A 27,788-nucleotide genomic window follows, 5' to 3' on the forward strand; every position below is an offset into this window, starting at 1 on the left:
GGGTGGGGGGAAGGGGTTGGGGGCAACGGACAACAAATACATTTTTTTTTAAAATACAAAAAAACAACTTACCTGTAGCCTGCCGCACCTCTTCTCCTCCAATCAACTGCAGGCATAGGCTCTTAGACTTCCCTGCGGCCAATCCTGATGCTGCTCTGATGCATGACAGCAGTGTCAGGATTGGCTTGAGTGCCCTGAATTTGTGCTCCCAGTGAGACTGGGGGCCTGTGCCTGCTGTCTCCAACCTGGCAACGTAGTTCGGGTTGGAGACAGCTTCAGTGCGCATGTCGGTTTGGCCATCCTGAGATGGCAGGCCAAACCCACACATGTACTGATATCAGTGCATATCACTCCTCCTCCAGGCAGTGACAGTCATCCCTCTGACACCGCCCCCAGAGACTAGACCGGGAAAAGAATAAGAAAACGATAATAAAACATGGTTATTGTTGTTTTATTTTTCCTTTTCTGCCATTTTAAGGCAGCTGGCAGGACGGGGTCACCTTTCACCTTTCCCTCATTCGTTTCCCAGATCATTACTTCCATGCATGGAGAAAATCTATCCCTTTGCCTCAGCCTTGACTGATGACAGAGAATGGAAAAGCTACTAGGGATATTCTACCTAACCTTCCCATTGAGGTTCCCATCAGCCTGCTGTACGCAAGTGATGGTCTTCTTGAGACGACAACAGCTGTTACATCAGTGTGTGTGGGAGTTTCCCTACCATCGCTCCTCTTCCTGATGAAGGAGACCCTTCATCGCCTAGGGATTCTCAAAAGTCCATTCTCCAACATGATGGAAGAGGGTTTACTGATGGTGAGGTAGTAGTTCTGTTTCCCATTGTAGTGTCTAGCAGGGAGCACAGTGAATGCTCCTTTGTAGGGACAGGTGTGGGGGCAAAGCCTCATGACAACCCTAAGCTTCTGGCCTTGCACCCAGGTTGCCATGGTCCCCCCTGTTGCCTGTGTAATATTGATACCACAGGGATGCACCCAATACACGTGAGCAGCAAATAGGCCTTACTCAAGCAAAGGGCATTACACTTGCCAGGATTAAATAAACTAAGTTCATAGTAGTAGATTAAATGAATTAAATGAACTGGTAAAACCTATCAGCTGGAAGTTTAAAGCATATACAGGGTCAGCAGCTATCAAAGAAAAGACACTTCATACAAGAAATACCAACATGGATGTTTCCAGGGCTGGCTCTAGGGCAGTGTGACCTGTGCCACTGCACTGGGTGCTGACTTCGGGGAAGGGGTGCTGTGTTTGAGTCCTGGCCTCCAGCAATTTCCAGGCAACAATAAAAATGTCAAGCTTACTCCCGTGATTAATGTACTTCGTGGAGAGAGATCGGAGTTTGGTCTAGTTGAGGTTCTGACTCGCTGTATGGTAGCACAGAGGGTTAATATGCCTCCTGCAAAGAACATGTAGCATGCAGAACACAAACTGCACATAATGTAAATAAATAGGTCAGTGGGTTACTGCTTTTGAAAGGTACATCCTTTTGTTACTTGTAATTTATAAGTTACCATCCTAATATAGAACAGTGAGCTATTAGCTTTCATCAAAGAACAGCTTGCACACTGCAAAGTATAGATTAGAGCACATATTAATGTTGCAAAAAGGGTTAATTTGGGTAGAAACCGATTCTTATTATTAAAGAGAACCCCCAACTATTCCTTTTAAAATTGTTTGTGCTTCTCTAGACCAAGCACTCTAAAACCACACTGCCTACCAATATGGATGACGTCACTCCTACACCTTGTACTCCTTTGACTTATATAATATTTCCTATCCCTGATTTACAAACGTTCGATTGATTGTCTCTGTGTAATGTATGTGTGATCCAAAGTGGTCTGACACCCTACACTGGCACTATATAACTAGATGCATCTGAGAGAGAGTGATTATGGAGACTTGGGCACTATTAAAGGTTGATAGGGAGGGAATCTGTGGTGGAGCTGGTCGGGGGTGGGGGTTGGGGGGGGGGAAGAAACACACACTGCCGCACCGGGCGCCACCAGCGCTAAAGCCGGCCCTGGATGTTTCAGTACACAAGCATACGTCGTTTGTTGTAGAGAAAGCATTACCTTCATCGGTGATAAAGTCTTTTCCTCACGTTCATCATCTGAGGAGCTGCTGTAGTCGCCGTTCAAATAGGCTCTGCCAGATAGGCGTTTTGAAGCTGAAAAATGAAATGGAACAAAATATCTATAAAGCTATTTTGGGCACATGAACGATGCCGCCTCTGCATGCACGGCGCAGATGCCCCCCAACTCTTCCGGCTTCACTGAGAGCTAATCTTCTACTTGGCAGGGTTTGTTAATTTAGTCCATGGCCCTTGTCCATTTCTAAAAGGTTCATTGCGTGTGTTCATAATTTTTTAAAACGTACAAAGCGTGGTGCATAAATTAATTATGCTGAGCACCAATTAGGCATGATGATAGTGCACGAATGCTTTGAGAATTGAAACCCAAGATTGTAGGTGTGTGGCTTAAGCCAGGCCTCCCTATGATTGCGCAAGACCAAACATACAGTGTAATTGAAGACAAAAAGTCAGTGCCAGCCCTTAAACAAATTACTCTTCTGTGCTCGGCAGCATCTGGCACCCATTTTTAGTAAATGACATCTGCTCACTGTAAAATAGCTGGCGTCTGAAAGTCTGGTCATATAAAAAAAATCACATGTAATCAGAAGCAAATGCACTGGGAGGCCGAGCTTTTATCACACAGGCCCTTACAACATAAATATTTCATTAATAATGTCCAAACAAATGTCAGTTTTATTTTTCTAGCTCGAGAGTGTTATCACCTCGTTGAACCGATGATTAAAATGTCATAAATGAAAGAAAAATGCATACATCACACCGGCAAGATATATTAGGCGGATCTGGTGCTCATGTCAAAAGGATTTTCGCTGGAGCATGCACTGATTCTGCTGATAAATACAATCTGATTTACAAGACAATGCAATTATGATTTTCAGAGCAGCTGCAAAGGCAGGAAGAGTAGTATTCTTTATTTTCTTCTCAGTGCCCATCTACACCACTATTTTTTATTATTTTAATTTTTCTTAAATCTGAGCGTAGTCCCAACACTACAGTGGAGACCTCAAAATCACAGTGAAGCTCAGGCGTTATACTCAGAATGTATGTTAATTCAAAGCAGAGCCATTTATTGACCTCACAAAGTACATATTTTCTTTAGCATATAAGAACTTGAGGGGTCTGTCTGCTGTGGCAATGAAGATCTGTACAGAGTGTGGTACAGAAAGCCAGAAGGAAAGGATATTAACGCAAGCATACCAGTCTGACAGAGCTCTGCCCTCTGGGCTGCAACAAAGAGGATTTGAAAATGAAAAGAAAACAATGATGACACATCTGATGATTTTAGTATACAAAAACTAACTCCACCCAGTATCAAACATAAGGTAAGTTAATAAAATGTACTTCCCACAAAGCTTAAACACTTAGGACTTGTCATAATCAAATCTTTTAAAAGGAAAATGATCAACCATTTAAAAAAGAAAATGGGTTGACGTAATGGGTCTTTCATGTCTACCACAATCTGTAAAGGAGGAGTGTTAGAAATGAGATTCCTGGTTGGCTGAGGTATGGACTCAGGCCAGCCAGGAACCACCACTCTAGTTAAGGAAAACTAGCTATACACTAAAAGATAACTTGTGCTCACCCTCTGGTAGCTTGGCACAGAGCAGTCAGGCTTACCTAAAGAGGCAGTGTGAAAAGTATTTGAGCAAACCCCCCACACTCAGAGTAATAGATTGAATATCCACATAGTTTAGAAAAATAGAGAATATTTATCCGAGTAAAATGAGACCAAAATTACAAAACTCAAGTCAGTAGAAGTTTTATAGATTAAATGCAAAAATAGTGCTTAGAAGTCACAAGCGGCCAAAGGGTTACTTGAGGTCGCAGGGGACTGGTGCTAATCCAGTTCACACCGACCAGGATGGAGGGGAGGGCCAGCTGAGGAAGTATCTCGGATGGAGCAAAGTGGCGACGCTGAGGGCTCGATGCGTAGATCTTTTCCACGCAGTCAGGTCACAGCGCCGTGGTCTCGCTTTACGGAAGTGAAAGTAATGCATCATTGTTGGGATGCGTAGGCTGTAGAACACCTGTTGTGGAACATCCTTTGAGTTACCGTCAAAGGGCGATGCATCGGTTCCAATTGGTGCAGTGGTGACAATGCATCGGTTTTGAGAAAACAGCTGCAGAATCCACTTCTGAGGCCCAGAACTTGGAGGGGGCACCTGAGGCATAAGTAGGACTCACAGAAGGCAGACTCCAGCAGCAGCAGCAACATTGCAGATACGATGTTATGGCACAGATACTTCAGAAAACAGGAGCCAAGCCAGCAAGCCTTTGGAGATCACTTGGAGGGAAGGTATAGTCGAGCTCTCTTTCAGCAAAGTCAGGGAGCAGCAGGCCGCAGGGTAACATGCGGAAAAGCAGCTCTTCCAGAAAATCAGGCCAGTTGAGTCCTTTAAGCAGCACAGCAGTCCTTCTGAGAGAGGTTCAGTTCAAGATCCTGAAGTGTTTGATTTCAGGGGGTCAGAGACCCGGTACTTATACCCAAAAGTGCCTTTAATGTGGGGATTGACTTCAAAGCAACTCTCTGAAGTGCACAAGGATCCCGTTCAACCCAATCAGCTAGGCTATATCTGGGGGTTATATCAGTGCTTTGTATGTGGACAGGACACTACCTATTGAAGAATAAGTATCAGCCCCTCCCATTCCTCCCTGCCCAGAAATACCCACCAGAATGCAGATGAACGCAGGTGAGTACTCAGAATTCAGATGAGCCTCACCTTCATGTGTTTGTGGCTGTCTATAGGGAATGCACAAAGTGTAGCTGTCACCCAGCCCAGATGTGTATTGGAGTCAGGCTGTCAGACACAAAGATCAGTAAGTACAGAGAAATGTCTACTTTCTCAAAGTGTATTTCTAAAACTGTGATGTTAAATCCAACTTAACCAGTTAGGGGGATTTATCATTACAGTTTCAAACATATGAAACATGAAAAAGCTACTCCTCTCTGATCAGGAAACACAGCTTAAAAGTATATTAGGGAATTCCCATTGCTGGCCTATGGGAGGGTTAGGCCTCACAGTAGTGATACATTAAGTAGGCTATTTGTCACTTTCAGGACATGCTAAACATACAATTGCATGTACTACTTTTTACCTACATGGCACCCTGCCCTTAGGGTTTGTTAGGGTCTACCTAAGGGCTGACTTATATGTAACAAAAGGGAAGTTTAAGGATTGGCAAGTAGTTATAAATACTAAGTCGAAGTGGCAGTAAACTACAGGCACTGCAGTGGCAGGCCTAAAACAGGTTTGAAAGGCTACTTATGTGGGTGGCACAATCAGGGCTAGAGCCCACTAGAAGAATTTGAGGTAAAGACCCTAGGCATATGGTACACCTCTTTACAAAGGGTGTACTGTAGGAAACTGGCTCTGTTTATACTATACCAAAAAGAGGTACAGTGTGCACAGAGACCAATGAGTCCCCAAAGGCATGGCAGAGGTTAAAGTAGATAATACCTTACTCTCAATTTAGTGGTAGCTGGGCTGAGCAGTTAGGCTTATCAGAGGGTAGTGTAAATGCATTTGGTGTGCATAATCATACAAGGCAGGAACATACTCAATAACTAACTCCAGGCCAACGTTTAATACAATAATATTACTTTAGTTACTTTTATAGTTAGGAACCAAGTTAAACTCTGTTACAGGTCAGTAGACTTTCATGCAAATTACTGGCAAAAGGTTTGCATAGCATCAAACAATACTCTATGGGTGCATGAAATGCTTTTCAGTACAGAAAAATATACTTTGTATTTAGAATCACACTAAATGCAATACAGTGAAAGACCAATGCAATCCTATGGGAGTAAAGACAGGTGAATAATTTACAGGTATGTAGACAGTTTTGAGATTCAGTCTCCAGGAGTTTTGGTCAACACTGAGCAAGGGTCAGACCAAGGTAGGTACTGCACCAACAGCTGCACTGGGGCGGCCGGTTGCTGAGGTCACTGGGCCCAATATTATCCTATGGAGGCCGAGGCACCTCTAAGAGGCCACGGTTGCAAGTAAGGAAGTGTAGGTCAGGGTCACAGGGAGGTGAGGTCAGCACTGGAGAGACCACCAAAGATCATGGAAACTGCATCACCAGCAGCACAAGGGCAGCCCGGTGCAGACTGCAAATAAGGTGTCAGGTGCCCCTTTGAAACCAATGGAGTCCTTGGTTGGAGAAAACGACTCCAGGCTCGGTTCTGAAGGCTGGCTGAAGGAATCTCATGACTGGAGAGGTTAGTTGGATAGTGGGGGGATGCTGGGACACAGTGTGTTGGGCAGTCCTATGTCTGGGGGGTGCGGGTACAAGGGTTTCTTTAGGAATTGAGGTTTTCTCAACAGTTCCGTTCAGGGAGACCCTTCAGGAAGAGGCTGCAAGCATCGAGGAAGAGGTCAGGAGAGATCGTCCAAAGCTGGATCCCAGGTCACTTGCTCTCAGGCTGTGGGCGTCGGGTGCAGAGTGGTGCAAGTGTAGGAGATCCTCCTGGAGCCAGAGTTCTTGAATTAGTTTCTTGCTGGACAAATATGGTGTCTATGGGAGAGAAGAGTCTTTGTTGAAGACAGCACATGTCCCTGGGGTTCTTGAAGGTTGCTGGATGCAGACCATGTCTGTTTCTTGTAGCAGGGTCGCTGGAGGAAGAGACAGACTGGTAGGGCTGGGGTAAAGACAGTCATTGTCATCTTTTACATTTAAATTTAAGGGTGTTTCTGAGGCAGGTGCCACCACAGATCCTGATGACCCTAGGGTGTGCCAAGCTAAGGTGATGGAGACTCCTAGTCTGCTTCCTAATTTTCCCGCCTGTCCTGCCACTAAATGTGGGGCTTAGACAGTTGGGTGGGCATCTCCATTGGTTGGAGCTGCCCAAATCAGCCCATAACAAGGTGAGAGCCTTCGAGGCTCACTGCCAAGGGTTGCTGTTCGTGCACAGACACTGTAAGGGGATGGTGTACCCTGCCTTAAGGCTGTGAGGCCTGCTAGAGGGGTGAACTACCCATGCCATAGGCAGTATTGGTGGGCATGACACACAGGTAGGTGTGTCATTGCGACTCTTCAGTTTGGTCTGCACCAAAACACGTAGCTTGTAATGGCAGTATGTGGGTGTTAAAGTAAGAGGTCTCTGAGGGTGGCAATATACATGCAACAGCCCTCAGAGGCCCTCTCTGGTCCCAAGGCCCCTGGTACCAACGGTACCTTATACAAGGAACTTCCATGTGACCCAGAGGCGTGCCAATTGTGGGAATAAAGATATAGTTATGGGAAAAGACACAGGTTCCGGGGGCTTGGTTGACAGGGTCCCAGCACATACTCAGTCAAGTTGGTATCAGGTTTCTGGCACAAAGTTAGGGATAACCATACAAAAAGGAGCACTTTCCTACACGTACCAGTACAACAAATATGGTAATCATGTATACACCAATGTCATCATGTTTAGAGGAGAAGCGCTTTATTACTGGTTAGCAGTGGTAAAGTACTCAGAGTCCTAAGGCCACCAGAAAGAACCAGCAAAATGTGGAGGCAAAAGGCAAAAAGTCCAGGGGAAGTTCACCCTAAGGATGCCAGGCCCAACAAGGAGGAACCTAGGAGTGATATAATGTCAGGGAACACATAGACATATTAGAGGAAAAAGTAAGGATACAATACAAGCAACAATGGAAGGAGTGAAGATAGAGGGAACACAAGAGGAGAAGAGGAGCCAACATCAATTATGTTTGGGCAAACATCTATAAATGGCAAGTGAGAGTTACGAGAGATAGAGAGAGAAAACGAAGGTGAGTCCTGCATCTACTCCATAAGTAGCAAAAGAACGCATGTATTCCAAATTTAAAACAACTCTCTTGAGAACGTTTTTCAAGGCTAGTGGCTTTCAAGAGATCAATAATTTTGACACTTATGCATTTTGAAAAATTTGTGGCAAAGGGCTCATGCAAAGAGATTCTTTAGACACAAGTCCATTTTTCATCTAGAACAAATCCATCCAAGGAAATGGCAGAGCCAATTGGCCAGGCTAATGTAAAAATGGCAAAGGAGAAGCACAGGTCTAGTCTATTACAAGGACGATTGACATTATAGGGTATAGGTAACATCAAGGTCTAGAAGAGGTACCAAAGAATAGGAGAACAAGGGCAGGTGATAAATGGATCCAAGGGTTGCAAAAGAACAACATTCTAGAGAAACCTACTGCATAATTTAGTGTGGTCTTGATGTCACGGGGTTAGTGCTCAAAATGAAGTGAACTGTTAGTGGCACATCAAGAAGGCTGGATTTGCTAATGCAAATATTACAACACAAATTCCTTTTTGTGTGTTTTTAGGTAGTTCATCATAACCCATGAAACCAAAAGTGGAATGAGACACTTGCTTTCATCTAAAGATGGCAATATGAAATTGCCACTTTGTTCTTTAACACTCTCTATGACAGAGGCCACCAATATGTAGGAAACAGACTACACCAGTCGACTCTGAAAGAACAACGGGGTCAGCAGGGTAGAGGTACTCAACTGTCCAGCAACTGGAAGACCCTCCACTAAAAAGCTGGGCTATTCTACAAAAGGCCTGATTAAAAATGACCTGTTTTGGGGGGAGGAGCCTAGCTCGCGACCGTAATGGTCACCCTTTAGCTCGGCTCCCGCAGCCCTCCGTCCTGATTGCTTATCCTGTCTATTATCCTGTCCGGGGACGACACATTTTTGGGGAACTGGATACATAACGGCTTCTTCGAACTTACCATCTGACCCCGAGGTCTCGGCGTGCAGTGGCTCCGGAGTTGTGTCCCTCGAGAGATCGGGGCCTCTGCGAAACTTGGACCGGGACCTGGCCGGTGGGAACCGACGGCTCTCGGCCCCTGCCGAGAGCGAGAACCAGTGTTGGGAGCCGATGTGCGAAGATCCCGGCGATCCTGACCCGGGCCTGCCCTGGTGGCCGCGCGGCCGATGTGGGTGAGAAGTCCCGGGACCTGATCCTGTGGAGGGGTCTCCCCCCGCCGCTGCTCGGTCCGGCGGCCCTGGTCCTCGGGGCCCGGACTCCGCTTGTTTGGGGCACCGGTGCTGGTGCTGGCGGAGATCCGTCTTGGGCGGACATCCTTTTGACATCGAGGCCGCCCTTGCTGGGACCCCCGGAGCTTGTAAAGTCCTACATTTGAGAAGTGTTCTTTCCGGGGGTCTTGGTGGGCGGCGATTGGGCTGCTCACGAAATGGCGGCCGGCCCTCTGGTACGGGAGTCACCTGGTGGCGGCGGGCCCGTGTTGCCTCATTGTGCGGGGATCGGATCTGGTGAGCGTGAGCCGACGGTCAGAGATGTCCTGGAAGCCCTGAGATCCCTGCACGCATCCCTGGCCCTGGGAGTCTCGGTGGGTCCGCCACGATCCGCCGCCATTTTGGGCAGCCGCTTCTTCTTGTCGCCCTCGTGTTTCGAGGACTCCATTGCCTCACCCCCCTCGATTGACTTGAGTGTCTCCTCCACTGATCGAAGATCGTGTAGTGTGCCGGTGACTTTGAGGCGCCCTGCTTTTCGGGGTTCGGACCCCGGGGACTTGGATGCTGCACCGCGACTCTGTTCGACATTGTTGCCTGTGACTCTTGGTAGACTGACTCCTGTGCCTGCTTCGATGACTTTGCCTGTGTCTCTAATCGGGACCACCTCGCCCGCTCCAGTGGCGCAACTGAACTCCTGTTCTTCCTTGTGCGTGCTGCGACTGTTGATGCAACTATACTTTCCGTTTGGACTTTTGCTCCCTTGCGGATCTCTCTACCCCCCACGTAGCTATGCTAGTCACCATTCCACTCGATTATATCCTGATCTCGTATTAACTATGTGGTTTTCCATTGCCATGTGGTGGGTGGGGTTTGTTGCTCGAAAGGGTTGGGGGTGAAATGTACGACTTCTGTTTGATTCCCGATATACGATTTAGTAGCACAATTGTTTCTACTCGTAGAAAGGTGGGAGGTCCCCTTCTCATAATGTTTTGTGGTACGTGATGGGATGTCGTCCTGGTTTGTTTTCGACTGTGCTGGTTTGGTTGGGCGGAAGGCTGCGGCCGACTGTTCTGATTATAATTATTCTGCTCCTCCCTCCTGTTTTCCTTTTTTCTGTTTTTGTTGCCTTTTTGTCTCGTTCTTCTTTCTTACTTCTCGCTATATTTCGGGTTCTGGTTTAGGGCGACAGGCACGCTGTTTGAAGGGTAGGCCATAGCCTTCTACAGGGGTGCAGGGTGGGACGGGTGGGTTGGGTTCTATTTTTGTTTGTTTTCTGGTTCTATGGCCCTTTTGTATCTCTTTTTCATGAGGCCGCGTCTGTCCCGACCTCAAATGGTGTGTTTCGGGTGGGGGGTGTGGCGTCGTTAATCCTCCTGCTATGTTTCGGCTGCCTTTCTCCCCGATCGCCATACCCCCACTTGGGCCGCTACTCCTTTTGTTTCCTGTTTTCCCGCCACGGGGGGCCGGTGTCAGCGTGTCTTCTTCCTTTTGTTGTTCATGTTTCCTTAATTTCGTTATATTGTTTATTTTGTCTTCCCTCCCTTTTCCTTTCCCTTCCTCTTCCCCCTCCCTACTTCGTCCCCCTCCCTTTTTCCTTCCTGTGTCCCAGAGGATATTATGATGGGCTGGTTTTGATGTATTGTCTTTCCGATCCCTCTGTTCTGGTTTGGTAGTGTTCTGGGTGGTGGGCATGTTGCGAGGGTAATTCTTGGGGGCCGATTGTGTTTCGCATATCCTGATTTTCTTGAATGCATTGTATTGTCCCCACGATATTTTGGCCCCATGCCCCCTTATGATTATTGAGGTTGTTTACGGGATGTCGGATGCCTCCATTGAAAATTAGCCTGTCGTAAGTCTTCTCCCCATATTATAAAATTAAGCCTTATTTACTCCTGTGTTTTAGCCCTTTGGTTCCTGTATCTCTTCTCTCCTTCACGATTGTACGCCCTCTGCCTTGTATCGATTGATTGTGTAATATTTGCCTTGAGACTCCTGATTGGTTTGCACATTGCGGCCGGCCGGCTTGGTTGTAGGCCTCGACCTGTCTCTCCTTTTGATGTCAATAAAGGTTTTCAAAAAAAGAAAAAAAAAGAAAAAAAAAATGACCTGTTTACTGTGCAGACAGCTCCTTGTGTAGGGTTCACAAAGTGGTGTGATGTTTATCGCACCCAGCCAATACTAATTACAATAACGTTTGCACCGTTCATTTAATTTCGAAAGGTCAAACCAGTGACAATGTAGCAGGGAAAAAGACCCACCTTTACCAAGACATACATCTGCATGTTATTTCCCAAAAAGTCAATATAGCCCTACCTTCCCTTCATGGAATGCGCTCTGATACCCACTAGGGCCATGTTCGCGCTATAAAAAACTTTATAGATGAAATAAATAAATAAGTTATAATTATTGCACTCAGTAAATTCCAAACACCGTTCCTACCAGAGATGGGTGTGATATTAATTGCATCCGACAAAGGGAGTTGGTATCAGGACGGGTGAAGAGAGGCAACAAACTTTAGGCAGACCTTAAAAACCAAACTTTTTCCTGATGCCCTTTACTGATACACCGGCCTCTTGAGTTGGTGTTAGTGACTGGATTCCTTCTTGTGCCTTTGCAGCCTTAGAAAATGCTAAACCAAGTACTTTTGCCGACCATTCCGGTGTGCAGCCTCAGCTGTTGAATACATTCTAAACTCTAACCAGATTCCTTAGTACCACCTGTTGCTATCCATTTGTTCAAGTCCTATGCACAATATTTCAGGTTGAGGTGTTAAACACATAGATGAACATGCAAAAGTACACAGGTGTAGTTAATTGAAAGTCTCTAACCAAGTGAAACTGTCAGAGAGAATATGTCAGGGGACACTATGACAGAATAGATTAGGAGTTTATTATTCTGAGCTGTAGCGTTATGCCTCTGCTTGTTTGTGAACAACGGTTGTTCCACGTGCACACTTCAGTCAGTGCAAAGATATTGTGCCCTGCTCACTTGCTTTGAAATGATGTTTTTTAGTTAGAGTGAGCGAATTGATTGTGTCAATTTACGTGTCTTTGCACAATTGATCGATATCGGTTTCAAAAGAACCATTGCAAGACGCCACCCCCCTTCGGGGAGTGGCGTCGTTAGAGGCAGCCAAAGGGCCGACCCCTCAGAAGTCACTTCCGGGTCCGCCGACCCGGAAGTGAAAATACGAGCTAGGTCGAGGCCAATAGAGTCAGGGGTTACTGGCGACCCGGAAATAATAGTAGGGCGCGAGGCTTAAAAGCCTGCGTCCATCTTAGGGCTCCCTCTTTTGTCCGCTGGCCGCCTGAGGAGCCGGACGTCGCGAGCGGAAGACATCGCGGGGACCGTCGCGTGTTGAAGACATCGCGGGGACTGTCGCGTGAAGCGATCAAGCGAGAGTCAAGCCGACGTGTGGTTCAGGTTAGCGGGCCGGGCAGTGTGTTGCTTGGGGAGGGGATTTAGTCGTGGGTGACGCGGCGAGCAGGATTGCCTTAGCGCGATCGACTAGGGGGCGGGGATGATCGGAGGTCCGGCGCGGCCGGGTAAAAGGTAATGAGGCCGCCTTTCGCATTAACTATCAAGCGGGCGGCGGAAATCCCGCCTTTCACAATAAATACCAAGCGGGCGGCGGAGATCCCTAGTTGAAAGCGGGACATGAGTTTACTGTCAGGATTTCGGGTATATGTACCGTTCTGGCCAAACTCGCTTCCCATGTATTCTAGGATTGGCTTGCTTCACAAATGTACTTTTATGAATACCGTGAATACCGTGATTGGTCGGAATTTATTAATAGCGGGGATTCCTGGCAGTAGGTAAACTAGACACGGAGAAATATATGAAAGGTTGGGAATTTAGTGGTTCCTTTTTGTAAACTGCGCTTTCCACTCTGTTGGTACCAAACAGAATAATGCATGGAACTTTGGCACGTAATAAGAGGATATGACTGCTTGCACTTTTTTAAAGGCTTCGAGGATGCTGCCAGTAGAGGGCGCAATATTTAAATAAAGTCTGTGCCATCACATGTAACACACGGGCACCCGAGGCTGTAGTTTTGCTGTGTATTGGGATGCTTTGGAGTAAAAGTAAAATGAGGCTGCATTACGGAGGAAATAATTTCCTATAAAAATTCCATGGCCTCGCTGGGGAGTCCCATTTAATTAAGGGGACATGCTGAGCAGGCTACGCCTGAGAGGTTGGGGTCCGGGTAAAGGAGAGCACGGTCTATACATGCTTGTAATGTTAGTTAAAGGAAGTAACGCTTGTTCTCTTTAAGTGCAGGATGCCGCCTAAGAGGTCACGGAAGGGCAAAGAAACCTCAGCAAAAAATGATGGGTACCTCGCTTTTACGGAGCTGTTGGAGTTCACGAGAGAAAAAGGCATGGATTGGGTGCTAAAGAACATGCGAGAGGGGGCTAGAGCAGACGTGAACCCTCAGGAAGAAAGAGGGAGAGGCAAGAGAGTGAGGCGTACGCCAGAGAGGTTTAAGGAGGCAACCAAAGGCAAGCGGCCCAGGGCGTCCGAGCCACAACGAGCGTCATCAGGTGAGGAAGAGGTACCAGAGACAATTGATTTGAATGCAGCTGCAGATAAGGACAAGGACGACATGGAGGGACAGAATGTCACTGCTATGCCCACACAAATGGGAGGGATCCCTGTCGCGCCTGTAGGGGTGCCCTGTTCGCAGGGTACATTACCGCCGGTAGTGGCGCAACCAGGTAGCGGAGTGTCGCAAGTGTGGGTGCAACCTGGAGGGGTCGCACAGTTACCAGGGATGCAACTATATGGTTCCCACGGGCAAGCAATTGGTAATGGCCCCATAAACTCGATGGTCCCCACAATGACTTTTCCTACAGGTGCGGGACCTGTAATGTTGAATGCATACTCGAACTTAGGGTGCCCACCTCTGGCGCCAATACCTAACACGGCTGCTGACTTGTCTGTGTCCCCTAATAGTCAGATGCAAGGGGGGGCGGGAGGGCAACCGACAGGTCACCCACTATTGGCATTCAGCCCGTTAATGTTCGGTTCATCCTCAATGACCCTATCGCCATCTACGGGGATCACCTGGCACGTGCCTGCAGAGATGAAAGAAAAAATACTCAGAGGGGATTATGTGGACGTGTTTGACCTCATTAATGCAGGGGTGGCGGCAGGGAAGTCCAAAGGAGAGAAAGTGGGCGAGTATAGTCAGAAGAAGGCATGGACAGAGTGGTCCATGAAAAACTGGATCACAGGATTTGCTATTTATGCCGCAGTAATACTGGAAAAATATCCAGTGTTAGGTCCTCAAATGATGAGCTATATATCCCTGATACATGGTGCTGCAGCCGAGTTTCCAGGGCTGGGGTGGTTAAAATATGATATAATGTTCAGGCAAATGAAAGCAGTCCACACAGGTATATCATGGGACCAACGGGAGATCAATCTATGGCACACAGTTTTTTACTCGTCACCCTCAACGTCTAAGGCTAGTGCCCCCGCTCAGAGTCAGTCCTTTCGGAGTGACAAGGGAGTCGGTGATAAGAAACAGGCCTGCTGGCAGTTTAACAGGAATGAGTGTACTAGGGGGATCTCGTGTAAGTTCAAACACTGCTGTTCGTACTGTGGGGGAACATCCCATCCAGATATTAGATGTTTAAAAAAAAATGGAACTCCCAAAGAACAGTCCACACATACCACTCCAAAAGGGAAGCCACCCAAAACAGCCGACAAGGCTCCCAACTCCCATTAAACGGCATGTCCTGACACACCTCCTCAGTAAGTATGACAAACTTGAGGAGGCTCAATTCCTGCTTCACGGCTTTTCATTCGGTTTCCGAATCCCCTCCTCAGCATCCCCCACTGAATTCCCGCCTCGTAATCAAAGCTCAGTGCTTCAGAACATGGAGGCGACGCGGAGCAAGATCATGAAAGAAGTTTCTTTGGGCCGGGTCGCGGGACCCTTCAAAAATCTTCCAAACCCTGATCTGGTCTGCTCACCGTTAGGTCTAGTTCCGAAGAAAGAGGTGGGTAAATTCCGCTTGATACATAATCTATCAAGCCCGCCAGGTTTCTCAGTCAATGATAAGTTAGATCCTGAGCTATGCACAGTGCGCTATACAACGTTTGACACAGCCGTTGAGAAATTGCAAATGTTTGGCGAGGGCGCCCTAATGGCCAAAGCTGATATAGAGTCAGCGTTCAGGTTAGTGCCTGTTCACCCAGAAGATACCAGGCTGTTGGGTTTCACTTTCGATAATAACTATTTCATAGACTTGTGTATGCCCATGGGATGTTCTATTGCTTGTGCAGTTTTCGAGACCTTTGCCAGGTTCCTAGAATGGGCGGTGGAGCAATTCCTGACCTCAGACAAATCTCATGCAGTAGTACATTACTTGGACGATTTTTTATTCATGGGCCCTAAGGGTTCCCAGTCATGCAGGAAGGCCCTGCTGGGCTTCCAGCAACTGGCTGAAGCTCTGGGGGTGCCATTGGCGGCAGAAAAAACAGAAGGCCCATCTACATGTCTGACATTTTTGGGCATTGAAATTGACACTACAGCAGGTGTGTGCAGGTTGCCGAAGGCAAAGGTAGATGCCTTCAGGGCTGCAATCGATAACTGCCTTGGAGCAAAGAAAGTAACGTTACACCAGTTACAAGTACTCTTGGGTCAACTGAACTTCGCCTTGCGGGTCGTACCAATGGGCAGGGCTTTCTCCAGGAGTATAGCAAGGGCAATGTCGGGACTGCGTGCGAAACATCACAGAGTTAGGTTGTCAGCTGAGGTGAGAGAGGATTTGCGGATTTGGAAGGTTTTCTTGCAGGAATTCAATGGCACGGTGCTATGGCGGTCCGCCAGCACCTCAAATGCCGATATAGAACTCTTCACTGATGCGGCCGGTAGTATTGGTTTTGGAGCAATTTTGGGCACCAAGTGGTGTATGCAGCACTGGCCTGAGGATTGGGTAGAACAAGGTCTGACTCGTAACATTTCCTTCCTAGAACTGTTCGCCATAGTGGTGGCGTTGCACTTGTGGGGGGATATGCTCTCAAACAGGCACATTGTATTTTGGTCAGATAACATGTCAGTTGTGATGGTGATCAATAACCAGAGAGCAACCTGCACATGGGTGCTACGTCTCTTAAAAGATTTAATACTGAAATGCCTGAGACACAATGTCCATTTCACTGCGAGGCATGTTCCTGGTGTGGAGAATAAAGCGGCTGGTGCATTATCTCGTTTTAAGTTGACAGAATTCCGTGCACTTTGGCCGCAAGCAGAGACGACAATGACAGCTTTCCCAGCGGAGCTATGGAAGCTTGGTGCCCCACTGCCTCCGGACTGATAGCAGCATCCTTGGCCCCCAAGACTAAGAGTATGTATCAAAAGTCTTGGGAATGTTATATGTCATACTTGAAGGGAGCGGGCCTAGTGGATATTTTTGTACCTCAGAGCGTGTTAGGATTTATTGTGCAACAGAAGGAGCGGGGGAAATCGGTGGCATTTATGAAGAGGCAATTATCAGCTTTGGCATTCTACGCAGGGTTGCGGGGAATTACAGACCCAACGAAGGACCAGAGAGTCAGGAGAGCAGTGAAGGGTTGGGAGCGCCTGGCGCCTGGGGCAAAAGACTCTAGAAGGCCTATAGATGTAGGGAAGTTGGTAAAAATCCTCGACACGTTGCCACTTGTTTGTTTTTCATCTTATGAGACCCAATTATTTAGGGTGGCCTATGTGTTAGCCTTTTTCGGAGCCTTACGAATCTCAGAATTACTCCCGGCATCAAAAACAGATAAGGAGGGTGGCCTAAAGTGCTCAGATATAATAGAGTCAGTAGATGTCCTGAGACTCAGAGTGCGAAGATCGAAAACGGACCCCCTGGGTAAAGGGACTTGGGTTCAATTGGGCAGAGTAGTGGGTGAGTCTTTTTGCCCAGTCAGCCTGATGAGAGAGTTCATGCAAGCCAGGCCCCTAGGGACCGATGATAGAGTACTAGTCCACATGAACGGTCTGCCTCTCACCAGGTTCCAGTTTACAAGGGTGGTTAAGATGACCTTGGCAAAGATCGGGGTTGACCCGTCCGATTTTACATCCCATTCTTTTCGGATCGGTGCAGCTACAACAGCTGCTGGCCTGGGGCTGCCCGAGCAGGCGATTAAGAGGCTGGGTCGTTGGAAATCCGCTTGCTACGAGCGTTACGTACGACCGCAATTAGTTTAACTTTGTCATTGCTCTTCCGCCCCCTCCTCCTGTTTACGACCGTTCTCTTCGTGTCTTTTAATGTTTACTATAGGTGCCTCTCCTAAGAGAATACAAATATGTTGGTGCGGCCACTCCTTCAATCGCAGGGCGGGTGTGATCTTCAAGGAGACGTTCGGAAAAAGGGCACACATGGTGCAAGGATGTGATCATCATTGGGTGGGGGTAGGCGGGCAGCTCCTAGCTGACGTCCCGAAGGATTTAAAGGCGGCTTTGGACAGGGGCATGCCTTATCCTGATGTTTTCGTGTTGCACTGTGGAGGCAACGATATGATCCCGGCAGGAAGGAGGGGAGTGAAGGAGTCATTGTTTTCTACGCTAGCAGCGGTCAAAAATATTTTGCCCGGGACTATACTCATATGGTCTGAAGTCATCCCGAGGCTGGTATGGTCGCGGGGCGCACCCATGAAAGCAGTGAATAGATCGATAAAGAGGTTAAATCAATCGGTGGCAGAAATTCTGCAGAAATCCAGCATTAGAACGATTCGTCACAAGTTGATACAGACGTCCAGGCCGGACTTATATGCGGAGGATGGAGTGCACCTTTCAGAAGCGGGCACTGAAATATTTTTAGACACAGTCTTAGGAGCCATCTCCGAGGCCCTCGAGCGCGGGGGGGGAGGTCGAGTCCGCCAGTAAGCGCCTCGCCCTGTGGCGGGGTTCCGGACAGGAATAACACGGGAACTTCTTGTCCAGTGACAGTTTTTACCTCTGAACAGGTTTTCGAAATCATCAAGGACTCCGGGCTGGCGGGAGAGTTGAGGCTGACCTGCTGGTGGCCTTGGCTTCTCCAGCCCTACCCCGGAAGCCGCTGGTTGCCCAAGTGGGGGCATATTATTCACCTGTGGCTCGGTTGACCGTAAGGGGGTTAACGTAAAGAGAGCAGGCTATCTGGGTTGTGGCCTGCTGGCGCAGCCCTGAAGTTAAACCAAATGCCCATTGGAGAATGGGCGGTGAAAGACTATAGATGTATATAAGTGTGAGTTTTTAATGCTGTGATATGAAAAGTTTTTGAATATAAATAAAGAAATGGGGTCAATGAAGTAATTGACCGGGAAAAATTATGTAATAAACATACACACTGCGAAAATCAAGCAAGACTCACGAGTTTAATTGTTGGAAGGGGCCTCTTGTTGATACATGCCTGGGGGAGGGGGGAGAGTGCACTTTGTATGCCATCTATGCAAGACGCCACCCCCCTTCGGGGAGTGGCGTCGTTAGAGGCAGCCAAAGGGCCGACCCCTCAGAAGTCACTTCCGGGTCCGCCGACCCGGAAGTGAAAATACGAGCTAGGTCGAGGCCAATAGAGTCAGGGGTTACTGGCGACCCGGAAATAATAGTAGGGCGCGAGGCTTAAAAGCCTGCGTCCATCTTAGGGCTCCCTCTTTTGTCCGCTGGCCGCCTGAGGAGCCGGACGTCGCGAGCGGAAGACACCCACCCACCCATCCCCAAATAATTTGGCTTTTGGCAGGGCAGTAGCGGGGTTCCGGACAGGAATAACACGGGAACTTCTTGTCCAGTGACAGTTTTTACCTCTGAACAGGTTTTCGAAATCATCAAGGACTCCGGGCTGGCGGGAGAGTTGAGGCTGACCTGCTGGTGGCCTTGGCTTCTCCAGCCCTACCCCGGAAGCCGCTGGTTGCCCAAGTGGGGGCATATTATTCACCTGTGGCTCTGTTGACCGGAAGGGGGTTAACGTAAAGAGAGCAGGCTATCTGGGTTGTGGCCTGCTGGCGCAGCCCTGAAGTTAAACCAAATGCCCATTGGAGAATGGGCGGTGAAAGACTATAGATGTATATAAGTGTGAGTTTTTAATGCTTTGATATGAAAAGTTTTTGAATATAAATAAAGAAATGGGGTCAATGAAGTAATTGACCGGGAAAAATTATGTAATAAACATACACACTGCGAAAATCAAGCAAGACTCACGAGTTTAATTGTTGGAAGGGGCCTCTTGTTGATACATGCCTGGGGGAGGGGGGAGAGTGCACTTTGTATGCCATCTATGAGAATTGACTGCAACTCACACAGGGAAAGGGCAACATTTTTACAGATCTTTTGGGACTGGCCAGAGAAAGCAATATGGCCATCAACAGAAAGGTGACTCACTTTCTTCCTAAAGATTTTGCTTGTGTTGCCATAAAGATTTCTTCTTCTAGAATGTAAATAGGATGTTTCTTAATTTGGTTCGAAGGTAATGGTGCTCGTCAGACAAATATGCGAGTGATGTGAATGTTAAATTGCTTCAGTTCTGGGGTTGGCAATGTAGTACAGACCTTCCCAGTCATTCTGGGCCCATGCTTAAGACGTGTTCACCTGCACCCTTTTTGTGGTTCTGACAGCTGCACAATGTTCCATTACAAAGAAGTGAGACGCGTGTTCATAAGCTAGAAGACAAGTTAGATGAGCTACAACATGCATGTGCGAGCTTTACATTTAGGTGTCTTAAACGAAAAATGTAGCTAACACCTGGAAATCATCAGCCCGGCACCAACTGGAGAGCTTGATTCCATCGGTCAATTGAAAACGTTCCAATAACTAACTGTACTCAGTAATTAGACATGCAGCCGCTCCAGGTGTGCAGTGCTGTACGCCTTGTCCAGACGGGACACTGATTAATGATTAATTCAAACGGTCTTTGGCAAACATGCAAATGGCTCCGTTGCTAAAGCACCAGTGATATCTTCAACAGAAAGCGTACATACCCACAATCCACCGCTGCCATGTTTGGCTTCATGAGACACTCATAGACCAGGTTGTATTTTTCACATTCCTTGTTTTTCTACTCATAACGGATAAACAGAATTCCTTTGAGACTTTCTAATAGTGCCAGTCTGGTAGGAACCCACTCAGGGTATTTTTTATGTCCTATTCTGGGCAGACAGCATGTGAGGCATCAATATCAAGCACTGCTTGTGGGTACTCACTGATTATCTGGCTTTTTTGCTCCATAATATTAAACTTAACTGAAAACGATCACAAAACTCAATAGAAAATCATCTAGCACTCCAGTTCCTCTAATTAGTCAGTCAAAGTCAAAAGATAACTTTATTTCGATTGAATTTACAATCATAAAAAGTACGTTTTAAAAACTTACAACATTATAAAAATTCATTGGGCACATTGGCTTCTAAGGAAGGCATTTTACAGGTAAACACTAACACTCTATATACAAGGATAATAGCACAATAATCAATAAAAATTCCATTTGCTCATTTGCTGCTAAGGAAGGCAGGTATTTTACAAATAATCACTAACACTCTTTATACAAGAATAGTAGCACAGTAGTCAGTAAAATCTTAAGAGACAGTTGCCAATAGCTGAGAATGAGTTTTCAAACAGGCTTTGAGGAAGCAGGCAACAGTTTTGGCAACGTACGGGGTGTCTAAGTATTGAAGTGCCAAAAGAGCCGGTCTACATCTTCTCAAACCTAAGTGCCGGAGCAATGGAACCAGCCAACGTTTCCGCGGGGATTTATAAAAAGCGCAGAAAAAGGTTACATGCAGTGTTGACTGGCGAGTAAGACCGTCACAGGGGCAGTTTGCTAATTCTCGTGACCAGTCTAAGGGCACCGGCAGTGAGACAAGGCGATAGAATACATCAAACCGAAATCTGGTTAAAACATATCTCTCATGGTTTGACAGAAAAAAAGACAAATAAGGTTGAATGCCATAAGAACTTTGGACCATCGTTAGATGAACATTTGACTTTTTGACTAGTTCAGAACACAGGCGAAGATCGCTTAAGTGATCAGCACATAGCTTTTTCAATGATTTTCTAGATATGCCCAATAGAGATTCAGGGTCGGTGAAATATGCAGGATGGTTCAAATCTGTCAAAAATGTTGATACATATAACAACCAAGGAATCTTTTTCCAGTGGGACAAAGTGAGACAGTCAGATATTAATGACCTAGTTAGATGACATTGCTCCTGGGTCCATATGCGGTGCCATAGTAGAATCGGCTGGTATCTGATGATGTCAGTCAGATACTCCCAACCGAGTTCCACATGGGCACCGTAAGTAGGAGCACTACGGGGGAGGGCTAATATGTATTTCAAAAAGTAGTTTTCTATGGTTTGTAGCTCGTCTGAAGACACATAGCCCCAGACTCCAGCCCCGTATGTAGCCACGCTCATGCATTTAGCTTGGTAGATCTTCAGAAGCACAGTAGGAGCGGGCTTACCCAGTTTCCTAGAGAACGAAGTCAGTGCTGATGTTGTGCGTTGAAACTGCAGTTTTTTGCTGGATATGGCAGGTTTCCAGGACAGATGATTATCAATAAGAATACCTAAATAGGGGTAGGTATTAGCAGTTTCTAATCTGGTCTTCTGAATAAAGAGAGATTTACATTTTTGGGCTCTCTTCCCAATGTTCATAACAAAAGTCTTGGACTTATTGACTTTGAGACCAAGAGAAGACAAAGTCACAGTATTTTTCTAGTTGGATCTGAAGTTGATTGGGTGTCCTAGCTAGGATGACTGAATCGTCTGCATATAGTAATGCAGGGATAGGGCGGGTGCTTATGCAGGGGAGATCTTTACTGTCAACTAGCATCGCTTGCTCCAGTCCATTAGTATAGATGTTAAATAGGAATGGAGCAAGGACGCATCCCTGCCTTACGCCTTTTGCGATGTTAAAGGATTCAGTAAGCTCCCCTTTGGTGCCGTATCTCACACAAGCTTTTGCGTCCGAGTATAGCTCTCGGAGAAAATTCAGCAGTGCAGGATCTATACCCAGGTTTTTCAGGATCGCCCATAACTTGAGATGAATTACGCAATCAAATGCGGAACTCAGGTCCACGTAAACTAGATGAAGTTTACCGCCTTTGGCCCCAGCGTATTTGCCTATAAGTAAAGTCAGGTTTAAGGCCTGCTCCACTGTGCCCAGGCCCTCTTGAAACCCAAACTGTAAATCAGTTAGGATCTTATTCTCTGTGGCCCAGTCCCTTAATCGCTCCAGGATAAGTCTGCCGGCAACCTTGCCTAGGGAATCCAAAAGGGAGATGGGCCTGTAGCAGGCTGGGTTATCCCGATCTCCCTTTTTGAAAATGGGCAAGAGCACAGAGGTAGACCAAGAGTCAATAAGGCCAATCTGGGTAACTGCAGACATGACCTGTGTGACAATTGGAGACCAAAGATCTATATTGCTCACAAATATATCTAAGGGTACCCCGTCTGGGCCGGGCGCCTTACCGGTCTTTGAGGCAGTCAGTGCTGTGATTACCTCCACTAGATCGAAGTGGAGGTCGATAGGGAAAATGTTATTGCTAGTGGGAGCTTCCGCGTCTGAACTGGGAGCCTCGGTTGTCGGGGGGTTGTCCCCGAAAATCTGCGAGTAATGTGCTACCCATTTATCGGCGGGTACTGCCACATCTAAATGCTGTGTCGCAGTTTCGTCAGCTAGGAAAGGGGCCTTAACTGTTTTCCAAAACATGGTGGAGTCTTTGGTCAGGGTGCTCAGGTGTAGTTGGGCCCAGAGATTATTTTTTAATTCCCGTTTACGGGATTGCTGTGCCATCTTATAGTTTTTCCTTAGGGAGGCGATTAGGTGCTGGTCCCTAGTCTGATTGTGAAGAGCACTTTTCAGTGCACGCTGCGCTTTACGGCAACGGAAGTCAAACCACCCTCTGGAGTCCTTATCGTTGACGTGGGACCTATGTGGGCGGGTAAGCTCTTGTCTGATAACTTCTAGTATCTTAGCAAAGCTGGAAAGAATCAACTGGGGGGAAGATGACGTCTCCAAGCAGTGGTGGATTAAAGGAAGGTTTTTTTTAATGATCTTACTAGTGGTCTCTGTCGAGTTGATCATCGCCCACTTGACAGCATAACCATTAATTTTACTCATCTCCAGAGAGTGCTGCACTAAGAGGCTTGTTTTTGGGCAGGCTGAGGATGGAGTATTTAATACTATGATTATGCTATTTGGATAGTGGTCACTTGAGGGGTCGGTGCCAGATGTAAATTGCTTCAGTCGGTTGTTTAGGGATTGGGAGCATAAAATAAAATCGATGATTGTGGTAGCTCCTCTACCATGAAAAGTCGTCTTAAACTCTACAGCAGGACACACTAAGATGTTCGCGAATTCAAGTTCTAGTACCGAAATACAAGTATTTAGTGCATGACCCACTGTGCTGTGGGCGAAGTGGGCCAGGGGGACGTCGTGCTCATCTAAGAGCCCGCAAATACCTTTGCTATAGTTATTACACAAATACACATTAAAGTCCCCACCCCACACAATATGACAGTTCAACTCTCGGTTCATAGCTTTTTGGTCTTGTAAGTACAAAGTAATTTCCACTAGAGATTTTACACAGTCGCTAGATGAAGAGTTATTATACATATTGATGAGATAATAACATGAGTGGTTATCTGGAACTATTTTAAGGATTTGAAAAATTGGCGAGACTAGCGGAACTTCCATGATCGTAAAAGGAATTAAATTGGAAGCATAGATGGCTAAGCCGCCCTTAGGTCTACCATGTGTGGACGGTAAGGAAGGAAGGTGAAATGTTTTTAAACACCTCTAATTAGACTTGCCATGATATCAAGTAATGCTGCCTGGAAATATGTCTGAAAATGGTGGAGCGCAAAACCACTCTGAGTCTTACCCAGTTGAAGAACTGAATATTTCACCATGGGGGCTTTCTTGTTCTATATGAAACTTCTAAAAAAGGAATCAAATTCCTTGAAATATAAACTGTTATTTTTTCTAGGTAGATTAGTGAAAAGAAATAAAAAATGGTGGTACAATGGATCTCTTTATGAGTGCGACCCTAGTGATCAGTGTCCGTGGAAGACGAGACCATCTTTCTAGTAAACCTTGAACTTTCCTCAATATTGCCATGTAATTTAATTGAAATAACTCGGAATAGTTATGGGTGGTATAGATCCCTAAGTACCAAATTGGAGTCTGAGAGCAACCCTGATGCTGCCGAGCTGGTGCAAGATCACCAGAAGGTGCATTACATAAAATCAGCTCCATTTAATCTGATTGACCTTGAATCCACCTATACTGGTAAACTCTTGGATTAGCGCGAGTACCCTCTGTATTTTCTCCCTACCAGCCTTTAAATATAAAATAATATTGCATGTGAGTAACTTTATTTTTGGGAATTCCATCTATTTTGAACAAATCCCCATGTACGGCGGATCTTCTCTGCTAAAGGCTCAATAAAAAAAGGTTAATACAATTGGGAACATAGGGCAACCCTGGTGGGTGCCTCTATTCATTTTCAGAGACCCCCCAACCTTTCAATTCATAATAATTTTGGCCTTTGCACCCTGATATATATTCCTGAGCATAGTTATAAACTGAACAGTAAACCCACATTTTCGCAGGGTATAAAACAGGGCATCACAATTGATCAAATCGAATGCCTTCTTGGCATCCAACATTACTATCGCTGCACTAATTTGATTGTTCGTAAAATAATCTTTGGGTTGGATAAAAAAATTAGCATTTGCTGCCATGAGCATACCTCTGGGACTATTATTTTCTCTAAAATTGCATCTTTCTGGGTGTTATACATTTAAGGTAATCATATTCGGCTGTAATACTGTTCTATACTGGTCAGGGGGACAGAATAGGTGTATACTCATATAGACGTCTATATTGTTGCAAGAAAAAAATCTTGCATTAAGGTGGTGAGAGCTTTTTTAGTTTAGATTAGATGTGTCTAAACTCAGATCTTGGATAGAAATAAAAACACCGCAAAAAGCATGGGCCCTTCTTCCCCCATAGCATCATTGTGTAGCTGTATCAATGGATCTATCTCATCACGAATAGGACCGTAGTGGTTGACCAAATTCAGTGGAGCATCTTGATCTAAAACTTTTAACTGAAGCCATCTTCCTCGGCCCTTCCATTTGATACTGCTACCCCCGCAATGTGACCCCTGCTAAGACAAACTATGCATGGCAATACTTCTTTGAGATATAAAGCTTTGGATTGTTACTTTTGAGGGGGGGACAGCCATTACAACGCAGTTTTTACCATGCATTTCTATTGCATCGCATGCGTTACAATGCTTTTACAAGGCATGAGACGTAATGGCTATCCACGTCGTTGTGAGGAAACTGAGGCTGTTTCCTCACAACGGTCTGGACTTCTGACGACGCAGGAACCAGGAGCAGAGACGGCGACGCTGGAACCACGAGGAAAGAGGTAAGGCTGATTGTGCTTGGGGTGGGGTAGTGGTTTAGGGTAGGGTAGTGTAGTAGAGTTTTAGGGTTTAGAGTAGTGTAGGGGTGGGAATACTGTGGTTAGTGTTGTAATGTAGTGTTGTTTTATGGTTTAGGGTAGTGTAGGGGTGAGAGTAGTGTGGGTAGTGTTGTAGTGTAGTAGTGTTTTAGGGTTTAGGGTAGTGTAGGGGTGGGAGTAGTGTGGGTAGTGTTGTAGTGTAGTAGTGGTTTAGGGTTTAGGGTAGTGTACGGGTGAGAGTAGTGTGAGTAGTGTTGTAGTGTAGTAGTGTTTTAGGGTTTAGGATAGTGTAGGGGTGGGAATAGTGTGGATAGTGTTGTAGTGTAGTAGAGTTTTAGGGTTTAGGATAATGTAGGGGTGGGAGTAGTGGGGGTAGTGTTGTAGTGGTTTAGGGTTTAGGGTAGTGTAGGGGTTGGAGTAGTTGAGTAGTGTTGTGGTGTAGTAGTGTTTTAGGGTTTAGGGTAGTGTAGGGGTGGGAGTAGTGTGGGTAGCGTTGTAGTGTAGTAGTGTTTTAGGGTTTAGGGTAGTGTAGGGGTGGTAGTAGTGTGGGTAGTGTAGTATTGTTTTAGGGTTTAGGGTAGTGTAGGGGTGGGGGTAGTGTTGTAGTGTAGTAGTGTTTTAGGGTTTAGGGTAGTGTAGGGGTGGGAGTAGTGTGGGTAGTGTTGTAGTGTAGTAGTGTTTTAGGGTTTAGGGTAGTGTAGGGGTGGGAGTAGTGTGGGTAGTGTAGTAGTGTTTTAGGGTTTAGTGTAGGGGTGGGAGTCGTGCAGGTAGTGTTGTAGTGTAGTAGTGTTTTAAAGTTTAGGGTAGTGTAGGGGTGTGAGTCCTATGGGTAGTGTTGTAGTGTAGTAGTATTTTAGGGTTTAGGGTAGTGTAGGGGTGGGAGTAGTGTTGTAATGTAGTAGTGTTTTAGGGTTTAGGGTAGTGTAGGGGTGGGAGTAGTGTGGGTAGTGTTGTAGTGTAGTAGTGTTTTAGGGTTTAGGGTAGTGTAGGGGTGGGGGTATTGTTGTAGTGTAGTAGTGTTTTAGGGTTTAGGGTAGTGTAGGGGTGGTAGTAGTGTGGGTAGTGTAGTATTGTTTTAGGGTTTAGGGTAGTGTAGGGGTGGGAGTAGTGTGGGTAGTGTTGTATTGTAGTAGTAATTTAGGGTTTAGTGTAGTGTAGAAGTGGGAGTAGTGTGGGTAGTGTTGTAGTGTAGTAGTGTTTTAGGGTTTAGGGTAGCGTAGGGGTGGGAGTAGTGTGGGTAGTGAAGTAGTGTTTTAGGGCTTAGTGTAGGGGTGGGAGTAGTGTAGGGGTGGTAGTCGTGTGGGTAGTGTTGTAGTGTAGATGTGTTTTAGGGTTAGGGGTAGTGTAGGGGGGAGTAGTGTGTTGTGTAGGTGTATGGGTAGGGTTGTCACTTAGAAAAACCAAAGGAAATGATGGACGGAGCGTTGACAATACAAGCACTCACCCCCAGTCAACTGATCTGGGTTTAATCCATCACCATTCTTTAGCCCACTCTGCCACCCCAGTTCAGACATGGCCATATGCAAATCAGTCTGACCCTGTGCCTCATGGGAACAGTCCAGCCCGAACCGCCAAGCCATGCCTTCCCTGGACCGGAAACAAGCTACCGAGGACCGGTTTCTGGCATTTCAGCCTTCTTCAGCCCGGCTTGCTTGAATCCAGTGGCAAAGTGAGCAAGGGACTCACGTCTGAGCATACCCTGCCAACTTATGGCGAACAAAGAAAAACCAAAGGAAATGATGGACGGAGCGTTGACAATACAAGCACTCACCCCCAGTCAACTGATCTGGGTTTAATCCATCACCATTCTTTAGCCCACTCTGCCACCCCAGTTCAGACATGGCCATATGCAAATCAGTCTGACCCTGTGCCTCATGGGAACAGTCCAGCCCGAACCGCCAAGCCATGCCTTCCCTGGACCGGAAACAAGCTACCGAGGACCGGTTTCTGGCATTTCAGCCTTCTTCAGCCCGGCTTGCTTGAATCCAGTGGCAAAGTGAGCAAGGGACTCACGTCTGAGCATACCCTGCCAACTTATGGCGAACAAAGAAAAACCAAAGGAAATGATGGACGGAGCGTTGACAATACAAGCACTCACCCCCAGTCAACTGATCTGGGTTTAATCCATCACCATTCTTTAGCCCACTCTGCCACCCCAGTTCAGACATGGCCATATGCAAATCAGTCTGACCCTGTGCCTCATGGGAACAGTCCAGCCCGAACCGCCAAGCCATGCCTTCCCTGGACCGGAAACAAGCTACCGAGGACCGTTTTCTGGCA

At 46.6% G+C, this 27,788-nt stretch overlaps 1 protein-coding gene across 2 annotated transcripts in view; it reads right to left on the reverse strand.

Annotated features, from left to right (window-relative positions):
* The window catches only part of MICAL2 (microtubule associated monooxygenase, calponin and LIM domain containing 2), a 1,053,240-nt gene that overhangs the window by 133,130 nt on the left and 892,322 nt on the right, over positions 1 to 27,788 (reverse strand). For both annotated transcript variants that reach the window (XM_078680924.1, XM_078680923.1), the window contains one exon: positions 2,090 to 2,184. In XM_078680924.1, the coding sequence (XP_078537050.1) occupies positions 2,090 to 2,184 (95 nt within the window). The remainder of the gene's footprint in view (positions 1 to 2,089; positions 2,185 to 27,788) is intronic.

This window comes from Lissotriton helveticus, chromosome 3_1, assembly GCF_964261635.1.
Source record: "Lissotriton helveticus chromosome 3_1, aLisHel1.1, whole genome shotgun sequence".
Lineage (NCBI taxonomy): Eukaryota > Metazoa > Chordata > Amphibia > Caudata > Salamandridae > Lissotriton > Lissotriton helveticus.